At 50.8% G+C, this 10,812-nt stretch overlaps 1 protein-coding gene across 1 annotated transcript; it reads left to right on the top strand.

Annotated features, from left to right (window-relative positions):
- The first annotated feature begins 2,986 nt into the window (after positions 1-2,986).
- IFI35 (interferon induced protein 35) lies at positions 2,987-10,716 on the top strand. The gene is made up of 7 exons (XM_008012545.3): positions 2,987-3,238; positions 8,255-8,353; positions 9,302-9,449; positions 9,523-9,629; positions 9,732-9,918; positions 10,042-10,148; positions 10,369-10,716. Exons 1-7 carry the CDS (start codon positions 3,218-3,220, stop codon positions 10,558-10,560), a joined length of 861 nt encoding a protein of 286 aa, XP_008010736.1. The 5' UTR covers positions 2,987-3,217; the 3' UTR covers positions 10,561-10,716.
- Positions 10,717-10,812: the final 96 nt, after the last annotated feature.

Raw genomic sequence — 10,812 nt, 5'->3', positions numbered from 1 at the left:
CACAGATTGCTGAAATCCTGCCCTCAGACCCATCCAGGAGGTCTGAGTTTCTACGAAGTTTTCAGATGACGCTGGTACTGGTGCAGATGAGATGGGGACCACCCTGGAGAGCTGCTCCTGGTGGTAACGGCGGATGCCAGTGGTGAAACCCTAAGCCTAGAGCTGCTGTTTAATAGGACAAGGGAGTGCTCCTCAAATGGCCTGGCTGGCGGAGACTTGAAGAAAGTGACGAAAGGGGCTTGGGCATTGGGCTGTGCCGCTACTGTGCACTACTGTGTTTCTGCAGGAGAGACCTGTGGCTCTTAGGATCTGGCATTTTACCTCACAATGGACTGCAGCTAGCCATGTTGCATGGATGAAATAGGTGTTCCATCTGAACTGGTTCTGTCACTAGAGGGAACCAAGATTCAAACAGGCCAGTTTGCCAAGTCTGCTAGGTACCACACTTGCACTTGGGAACCGGAGGGGGTGAGGGGGCGGGAAGGGGCCCAAAGTAGGATTGGTGAGTAACTGGAAAAAACCTTGGGCTAGGTTATTTATTAGGAAACTTTTTTGAGAGGGAGTTTTGCCCTTTGACCCACCCAATCTGGGGTGAGGTGGTGCCATCTTGGCTTATTGCAACCTCTGCCCACCCTGGGTTCAAGCAATTCTTCTGCCTCAGCCTCCCAAGTAACTGGGACTACAGGAGTGTGCCACCACACCCAGCTAATTTCTGAATTTTTAGAAGAGACAGGGTTTCACTATGTTGGCCAGAATGATCTTGAACTCCCTGATCTCATGATCTGCCCGCCTCAGCCTCCCAAAGTGCTGGGATTACAGGTGTGAGCCACCACATCCAGCCAGGAAGCTTTTTTTTTTTTTTTTTTTTTTTTTTTTTTTTTTTTTTTTTTTTTTTTTGAGACGGAGTCTCGCTCTGTCGCCCAGGCTGGAGTGCAGTGGCGCAATCTCGGCTCACTGCAAGCTCCGCCTCCCGGGTTCACGCCATTCTCCTACCTCAGCCTCCCGAGTAGCTGAGACTACAGGCGCCCGCCACTGCGCCCGGCTAATTTTTTTCTATTTTTCAGTAGAGACGGGGTTTCACCATGGTCTCGATCTCCTGACCTTGTGATCCGCCCGCCTCGGCCTCCCAAAGTGCTGGGATTACAGGCGTGAGCCACCGCGCCCGGCCTGCCAGGAAGCTTTTTAACTTGAATCTTCTCACACTTAAGTATTAAGGCATCTCTGTTGAGACAGACTCCTATTAAGTAGCTTGCCTACTCAGGATCAAACCCCAAGTTTAAATACTATTCCTACCAGGTTTGGATCCATGCTTCTCCGATTCCTAGCCCTGTGACCTTGGGCATGTTTCTAATGCTCTGTGCCTCAATTTTCTCAATCTGTAAAGTCAACAAAATAGAACCAACTTCATGGCATTGATTTGAAGAGTTAATTCACGTAGAGCACAAGGGTGTTGGCCACATAATAGCTCTCGGTGCTGGGCAGTCTTTTTTTTTTTTTTTGAGACGGAGTCTGGCTCTGCGGCCCAGGCTGGAGTTTAGTGGCGCGATCTCGGCTCACTGCAAGCTCCGCCTCCCGGGTTCACGCCATTCTCCTGCCTTAGCCCCCCGAGTAGCTGGGACTACAGGCACCTGTGACCGTGCCCGGCTAATTTTTTTTTTTTTTGTATTTTTTAGTAGAGACGTTTCACCGTGTTAGCCAGGATGGTCTTGATCTCCTGACCTCGTGATCCGCCCACCTCGGCCTCCCAAAGTGCTGGAATTACAGGAGTAAGCCACTGCGCCCAGCGGTGCTGGGCACTCTTAACAGTTTTCTGATTTTTTTTTTTTTTGAGACAAGAGTCTTGCCCTGTCACCAAGCTGGAGTACAGTGGCACAATCTCAGCTCACTGCAACCTCCACCTCCCAGGTTCAAGCGATTCCCCCATTTCAGCCTCCCGAGCAGCTGGGATTACAGGTCTGTGCCACCATGCTCGGCTAATTTTTGTATTTTTAGTAGAGACGGCATTTCACCGTGTTGGTCAGGCTGGTCTCCAACTCCTGACCTCAAGTGATCCGCCCGCCTCAGCTTCCCAAAGTGCTGGGATTACAGGCATGAGCTACCGCACCCAGGCTTCTTTTTTTTTAAGAGACAAGGTTCACTGGGTTGCCCAGGCTGGCCTCGAACTCCCGGGCTCAAGCAGTCCTCCTAGGCACGTGTGGGCCCAGCTGCTGGGATTGGCACTTTTTTTTTTTAGTCGGAATCTCGCTCTGTCGCCCAGGCTGGAGTGCAATGGCGTGATCCGGACTGGCTAATTTTTTGTATTTTAGTAGAGAAGGGGTTTCACCATGGTGGCCAGGGTGGTCTCATGATCCACCCGCCTCGACCTCCCAAAGTGCTGGGATTACAGGCATGAGCCACTGCGCCTGGCAGTTTTGTGAACTTGAACTATGGGCTTTATCTGTCCTGACTGTGTTTCTCGTTCATTCAGCAAGTATTACTTTATTTTTTGAGGTGGAGTTTCACTCTTGTCACCCAGGTTGGAGTGCAACAGCACTATCTCGGCTCAATGCAACCTCTGCCTCCCGGGTTCCAGCTATTCTGCCTCGGCCTCACAAGTAGCTAGGATTATAGGACTGCACCACCACGCCCGGCTAATTTTTGTATTTTTTTAGTAAAGATGGGGTTTCACCATGTTGGCCAGGCTGGTCTCCTGACCTCAGGTGATCTGCCCGCCTGGACCTCCCAGAGTGCTGGGATTACAGGTGTAAGCCACCGCGCCCAGCTCATTCAACAATTATGTTATCAATGTTGATGTGCCCAGCATTATTCTAGGCTCTAGGGAAATAATCCATTGACAAAGCAGGGTCTACCAATGCGCTTGTCCGAGATTGCTGGGAATGGTTGACTGGGGCCAGTTTGCAGTTGCTGTGAGGTGGCTTTCCTTGAGGCACCATGGCTAAGTGACGTCGACTTTGATGATCAAGAAGGCTCCTCCCAGGGGTGGGGAGGCCTCGGCAGGGGGCGGCATGTGAGCGCCAGAGGGCAGGGATTTCACGGAAATGAAAGTGGAAGCAAACAGCCTGCGAGCAGAACCTCCTGAGGTGTTTGGGTCCTGCTGGGGCTGCGAGAGACCAAAGCCCTTGGAGGGGACGGGTACAAACAAGAGTTCAGTTGTGGTGGATTCTGCCAGTGTGCCCAGCTCTGAGGCCTCAGCTCTTGCCAAACAGACCCGAGACCCATGTCAGCCCCGCTGAATGCCGTAAGTGAGGAGGAGGGAGTTGGGAATTGGGGAAAAAGGAACAATCCTTTGGCTAGGAACCCACAGATATCTCACGACCTGGCAGCCAAGCCTCTCCCCGCCCATCTCAGGCCTGCTGAAGGGCTGGGGAGAAACACAGGGCTGGGATTGCCTCTGCCTTGTGGAGTCGGTTCCCTAAGCTATTGCCTCAGACAGGAGGAGCTCATTAAATCCTGTGTGTGTGCACTTCTCTGGAGAGAGAATCCGTAGTTTCCATCAGATACTCAAAGGGTTCTGTGACCCAAATAACAGTTGTTCTAGGCCAGGAGTGGTGTCTCATGCCTGTCATCCTAGCGCTTTGGGAGGCCTGGGCAATACAGTGAAACTCCGTCTCTACTAAAATACAAAAAATAAGCTGGGTGTGGCAGTGTGCTCCTGTAATCCCAGCTACGTGGGAGGCTGAGACAGGAGAATCACTTGAACCTGGGAGGTGGAGGTTGCGGTGAGCCGAGATTGTGCCACTGCACTCCAGCCTGGGTGACAGAGCGAGACTGTCTCAAAAAAAAAAGAAACTAAAGGAATTAGGCTGGGTGCAGTGGCTCACGCCTATAATCCCAGCCAGCACTTTGGGAGGCCGAGGCGGTTGGATCACTTGAGGTTAGGAGTACGAGACCAGCCTGGCCAACATAGCGAAACTCCATCTCTGCTAAAAACACAAAAATTAGCCAGGCGTGGTGGCACACACCTGTAATCCCAGCTACTCGGGAGACTGAGGCGGGAGAATTGCTTGAACCTGGGACGCAGAGGTTGCAGTGAGCTGAGATTATACCACTATGCTCCACTCTGGGCAACAGAGGGAGACTGTCTCTCTCTCTCTCACACACACACACTATCTATCTGTCTGTCTGTCTATCTATCTATCTATCTATCGTAAGAATCACACTAGGTAATCCATAGATTGACACAGTAAAAACTTATCCCACTGCTTAGCACCTACAGAGCATTCAATATGTGTTTCTTCTTGTTAATGTTATTATTGCCAACCTTTTCAGAACCCCAGTTCCCCAAGACAATCTTTTTTTTTTTTTTTTGGAGACGGAGTCTCGCTCCGTCACCCAGGCTGGAGTGCAGTGATGCGATCTCGGCTCACTGCAACCTCTGCCTTCCGGGTTCAAGCGATTCACTTGCCTCAGCCTCCCAAGTAACTGGGACTACAGGTACATTCTACCATGCCTGGCTGATTTTTTGTATTTTTAGAAGAGACGGGGTTTCACCGTGTTAGCCAGGATGGTCTTGATCTCCTGCCCGGCCTTTTCTTTTTTTTTTTTTTTTTTTTTGAGACGGAGTCTCACTTTTTCACCCAGGCTGGAGTGCGGTGGCGCAATGTCAGCTCACTGCAAGCTCCATCTCCTGGGTTCACACCGTTCTCCTGCCTCAGCTCTCTGAGTAGCTGGGACTACAGGCGCCTGCCACCATGCCCGGCTAATTTTTTTGTTTTTAGTAGAGACAGGGTTTCACCATGGTCTCGATCTCCTGACCTTGTGATCCGCTTGCCTCAGCCTCCCAAAGTGCTGGGATTACAGGTGTGAGCCACCATGTCCGGCCTTTTCCTTTTTTTTTTTTTTTTGAGATGGAGTCTTGCTCATCGCCCAGGCTGGAGTGCAGTGGCGCAGTCGGCTCACTGGAAGCTCCGCCTCCCGGGTTCATGCCATTCTCCTGTCTCAGCCTCCCAAGTAGCTGGGACTACGGGCGCCTGCCACTGCGCCCGGCTAATTTTTTGTATTTTTAGCAGAGACGGGGTTTCACCGTGTTAGCCAAGATGGTCTCTATCTCCTGACCTTGTGATCCGCCCGCCTCGGCCTCCCAAAGTGCTGGAATTACAGGTGTGAGCCACCGCGCCCGGCCTTTTTTTTTTTTTTTTTTTTTTTTTTTTGAGATGGAGTTTTACTCTTGTTGCCCAGGCTGAGGTGCGATAGCTGATCTTGGCTCACTGCAACGTCCGCCTCCCAGATTCAAGTGATTCTCTTGCCTCAGCCTCCCGAGTAGCTGGGATTACAGGCCCACGCCACCATGGCTGGCTAATTTTTGTATTTTTTTAGAGACAAGGTTTCACCATGTTGACCAGGCTGGTCTCAAACTCCTGAGCTCATGTGATCCGCCTGCCTTAGCCGCCCAAAATGCTGGGATTACAGACTTGAACCACAGCACCCGGCTTTATATACGTTAAATTGGACCGTCTTTTTCAAATAAAAATCCAGATTTTTTGTTTTTTGTTTTTTGAGACAAGATTTCACTCTTTTTTTCCAGGCTGCAGTGCAGTGGCTCGATCCTGGCCCACTCAGTGCAGTCACCTCCACCTCTAGGGATCAACAGATCCTTCCATCTCAGCCTCCCGAGTAGCTGGGACTACAGGCATGTGCCACCATACCTGGCTAATTTTTAGATATTTTGTGGAGGTAGAGTTTTGTTGTGTTGTCCAGGCTAGTCTCAGACTCCTGGGCTCAAATGATCTGACTTCCTCCGCCTCCCACAGTGCTGGGATTACAGGCGTCTGCCACTACGCCCTGCCCAAATTTTTTATTTCAATTAAAAAGGGGAAGATTAGGGGGCCAGGGTCCGTGGCTCATGCCTGTAATCCCAGCACTTTGGGAGGCCGCGGTGGGCAGATCACAAGGTCAAGAGATTGAGACCATCCTGGCCAACATGGTGAAAACCCATCTCTACTAAAAATAAAAAAATTATCTGGGCATGGTGGTGTGTGCCTGTAGTCCCAGCTACTCGGGAGGCTGAGGCAGAAGAATCACTTGAACCCGTGAGTCAGAGGTCACAGTGAGCCGAGATCGTGCCACTGCACTCCAGCCTAAAGACAGAGTGAGACTCCAACTCAAAAAAAATAAATGAATAAAAAAAAAAAAATTAGCTAGGCATGGTGGCAAGTGCCTGTAATCCCATCTACTTGGGAGGCTGAGGCAGGAGAATCTGTTGAACCCAGGAGGCAGAGTTTGCAGTGAGTCGAGATTGTGCCACTGCACTCCAGCCTAGGCAACAGAGTGAGACTCCATCTCAGAAAATTAAAAAAAAAAAAAAAACATAGCTGGCATGATGGCACACGCCTGTAGTCCTAGCTACTCAGGAGGCTGAGATGAGAGGATCGATTGATTCCGGGTGGTCGAGGCTGCAGTGAGCCATAATCGAGCAATTGCACTCCAGCCTGGGTGGCATTGAGACTTTGTCTCAAAAAACAAAACAAAACAAAAATATGGATAGATTTGCTGTGGGGGAAAACTTGGTTATGGCTGGAAGAGGTTTACTTTAGCAGGGACATGCTCTTCCCAGTGCATCACAGTCCCCACCACTCTCTGTCATCCTACATGGCTCTATTAACTCATTGATGTTATCTAATTGGCCCTTAAAGGTACTGTGTTAGCACTCTCTGATTTACAGAAATATGAATAACTAAGGGTCTTTTTCACTATTCATAAACCAGCATAATGTGGTCAAGCTCTAGTTTTCTGCTAAAACTAAACCAAACTCACAATGAATTCATTTGGTGCCCTCTGTAATGTGCTCCTTTACCATCATTCATTCACTTCATTTCTTCATTCACCACACTTTTACTGGACACATATTTTGTGCCGGAGATCTTGCTGGACACTGGGAATACAGAGATAGTCAGGACAGAGTCCTATCTTTCCAAAATACCTCATGCTTCTCTGAGCCGAACTTACTTATCAGGATTCCTAACCACAGGGTGAACTCTGCTCTATTCCACAAACAGAGGTGCATTTATTGGTATCCCTGGTGTCCCTTCCCTGCCTATGATGTCAGCTCTCTCTGGACCCATTCCAGATCACACCCAGCCTAAAAGGCTACTTGTTGTACAGTGGAAAGTGTAGCAGTCCAGGGACAAGCTAGAATTGATGGGTAAACCACCTCCCCACTCTGGGCTTCATTTCTTCATTGTAAAGCACAGGTTAGCAGGATGGGCTCTGGAGTCAGACAGCCTAGGGCCAAATGACTTTGGGCAAGTCATTTAACCTCTCTGAGCTTTAATTTCCTCATCTATAAAATAAGGATTGGCTGGGCATGGTGGCTTACACCTGTAATCCTAGCACGTTAGGAGGCTGAGGCGGGCAGATCATCTGAGGCCAGGATTTGAGACCAGCCTGGCCAACATGGTGAAAACCCGTTTCTACTAAAAATACAAAAAGTAGCCGGGCGTGGTGGTGGGTGCCTGTAATCTCAGTTACTTGGGAGGCTGAGGCAGGAGAATTGCTTGAACCCAGGAAGTGGAGGCTGCAGTGAGTTCAGATCATGCCACTACACTCCAACCTGGGAAACAGAGCAAGACTCTGTCTCAAAAAAAAAAAAAAAAAAAAGAAAGAAAGAAAGAAAGAAAGAAAAAATTTAAAAATAAATCAATAAAATAAGGATCACAGGATATCTATCTTATAGATACCCTGTTGTTCTAAGAATTGAATGAAATAATTCATCAGAAGGGCTTAACACAGCACCTGGCATATAGTAAGTACTTAGTAAAAGTTAACAGTGTTACTGTATGACATTTTGCAACTTGTCTCCCCTTCTCTTGGAGGTGTCCCTAACTGGGTTAATCCCTTTGGGATTGTCCCTCTTCCAAACTCTGGCTGCCCTTCACAGTCAGTGATGTGATCATGTACTATCTTGAGCACTGTTTGGCAGGCCTGAGGGCTGTACCGTTATCTTCCACTGTCTGTGTCAGTGCCCAGCACTTCCTAGCAGGATCTCAGTGTTTGTTGAACTCTAGATCTGTGGTCATGAACAAGTCATGGACGCTGCAAAGGCTCCTGCCCTTTCAAGAGCAGCTGAGATGAGGCCAGCCAAGCCCTGGGTGGAGGGGCCAAGACCAGCCCAGGGCAGCACAAAGGGGTTGGGTTGTTCTTGAGCTTAGCATCAACTCTGCTTCTGGAGAGTCCAGAACAGGCCCCACTTCCCCTGGGCTTATTGATTCTCTGGAAGGGCAGGTGGAAGTCTTGTTGTTTCCTTCTGCTCCAAAAGGCCCTCCACGCCCTTCAGGAGGAGCAGGCCAGACTCAAGATGAGGCTGCAGGAGCTGCAGCAGCTGAGAAAGGAGCTCGGGGACGCCCCCAAAGACAAGGTAAGGTGGGAGACCTGGTGTTGTCTGGTAAAAACGAGCTGGCGAGGCCAGGTGCGGTGGCTCACACCTGTAATCCCAGCACTTTGGTAGGCCGAGGTGGGCTGATCACCTGAGGTCAGGAGTTTGAGACCAGCCTGGCCAACACAGTGAAATCCCATCTCTACCAAAAATACAAAAATTAGCTGGGCATGGTGGCGCGTGCCTGTAATCCCAGCTACTCAGCAGGCTAAGGTGGAAGAATTGTTTGAACCTAGGAAGCGGAGGCTGTAGTGAGCTGAGACTGCGCCACTGCACTCCAGCCTGCGTGACAGAGCGAGACTCCTCAAAAAAAAAAAAAAAGGAAGCCGGGCATGGTGGCTCATGCTTGTAATCCCAGCACTTTGGGAGGCCGAGGCTGGTGGATCACCTGAGGTCAGGAGTTTGAGACCAGCCTGGCCAACAGGGTGAAACCCCGTCTCTACTAAAAATACAAAAATTAGCCAGGTTTGGTGGCACATGCCTATAATCCCAGCTACTCGAGAGGCTGAGGCAGAACTGCTTGAACCTGGGAGGTGGGGGTTGCAGTGAGCCAAGATCATCGTGCCACTATACTCCAGCTGGGTGACAGAGCAAGACTCCCTTTAAAACAAACAAACAAACATACACACACACAAAAGAGCTGGGGAGTTCTCAGTTTTATTCCTGGCTCTGCTACTTCTTTGCTATGTGACCTCCAGTATGTTACTTGAACATCTGTAAAGTAGAGCTACCCACCTCCCAGGACAAATTAAGATGTTGTATGTAAATGGCCCGGTATGGACCAGAATTGCATTCATCCACTCATTTATCCAGCTTTTCTTTCAGTAAATGTATTTATCTCCGGCACTCAGCATCAATGGAATGGGATTGGAGATGCCTTCCTCCTAGGTGGGAGTGAGGAACACTCCTACTCCCCTCCCCTACTTCCAGGTCCCATTTTCAGTGCCGGAGATCCCCCTGGTGTTCCGAGGACACACCCAGCAGGACAGGGAAGTGCCCAAGTCTTTAATTTCCAATTTGCGGATCCACTGCCCTCTGCTTGAGGGCTCTGCTCTGATCACCTTTGACGACCCCAAAGGTGAGCTCATGGGGAGCCTCAGGAGGGAGGTGGGGAGGATTCCCAGTACTGATCCTGTTTCCCCACCACCCAGTGGCTGAGCAGGTGCTGCAACAAAAGGAGCACACGATCAACATGGAGGAGTGCCGGCTGCGGATGCAGGCCCAGCCCTTGGAGCTGCCCATGGTCACGACCATCCAGGTGACAGAATGACAGAATCCTGGGGCATGAAAAAGGTGCCATGCACCTGGGCATGGGAAAGTGGAGCTGTGTCTGGGACCACCCCTTGCTGTCTCCCCCTAGGTGTCCAGCCAGTTGAGTGGCCAGAGGGTGTTGGTCAGTGGATTTCCTGCCAGTCTCAGGCTGAGTGAGGAGGAGCTGCTGGACAAGCTTGAGATCTTCTTTGGCAAGACTAGGAACGGAGGTGGCGATGTGGAGGTTCGGGAGCTGCTGCAAGGGAGTGTCATGCTGGGGTTTGCTATGGATGGAGGTGAGGGTCATGCAGACCTCCTGCAGGGGAGATGAGGGTACAGGGTGTGGAAGATTAAGGTACAGGGTACAGAGAGAGGAGAGGGCTTGATGCTAAAGGTCCATCCCTCCTTGTTCCCCACAGTGGCCCAGCGCCTGTGCCAGATTGGCCAGTTCAGAGTGCCACTGGGTGGACAGCAGGTCCCTCTGAGAGTTTCTCCCTATGTGAATGGGGAGATCCAGAATGTTGAGGTAAGCAGGAGGGGTGAACAGGGGCTGGGCTGGGTAACCTGTCTGCCTGCCAGGAACTTGCCCAGTGAAGGATCAGAGGCCCCAAACCCCACTGACCTACCCACGACCAGCCTCTCCAGGCCTCCTGACCTCATACCCCCATGGAACACTGCCTGCCCTACCCCCAGCCCCCAGCCCCTTTCTCCCATGAGCCTTTGTGATCTCCTGGCTCCTTTTCCAGATCAGGTTGCAGCCAGTTCCGCGCTCAGTGCTGGTGCTCAACATTCCCGATATCTTGGACGGCCCAGAGCTGCACGATGTCCTGGAGGTCCACTTCCAGAAGCCCACCCGTGGGGGTGGGGAGATAGAGTCCCTGACAGTCGTACCCCAAGGACAGCAGGGCCTAGCAGTCTTCACCTCTGAGTCAGGGTAGGGGCCTCCCCTTCTCATCCTCCCCACCCCACGGCCAAGGCTCTCACACGGGTCTAGGCTTAGGTGCCCATGTAGGAGGTCTTTATGTTCACCAACAGGGAGGGATCACACATTGCGAAACACTTTGCCCGGAACAGTAAAAAGAGCCTGCACTCCATGATGTTCTTCCTCATTTCACTCATGAAAGGAAACGTGATTTGGGCATGTAAAGAGGTGGGGGCGGGAAGAAGCCAGATCTTCTGCTGGCAGCGCT

Source organism: Chlorocebus sabaeus, chromosome 16 (genome assembly GCF_047675955.1).
Source record: "Chlorocebus sabaeus isolate Y175 chromosome 16, mChlSab1.0.hap1, whole genome shotgun sequence".
Classification (NCBI taxonomy): domain Eukaryota; kingdom Metazoa; phylum Chordata; class Mammalia; order Primates; family Cercopithecidae; genus Chlorocebus; species Chlorocebus sabaeus.
Note: the sequence above shows the minus strand (reverse complement) of the source record. Positions and strands in the feature narration are given on the sequence as shown.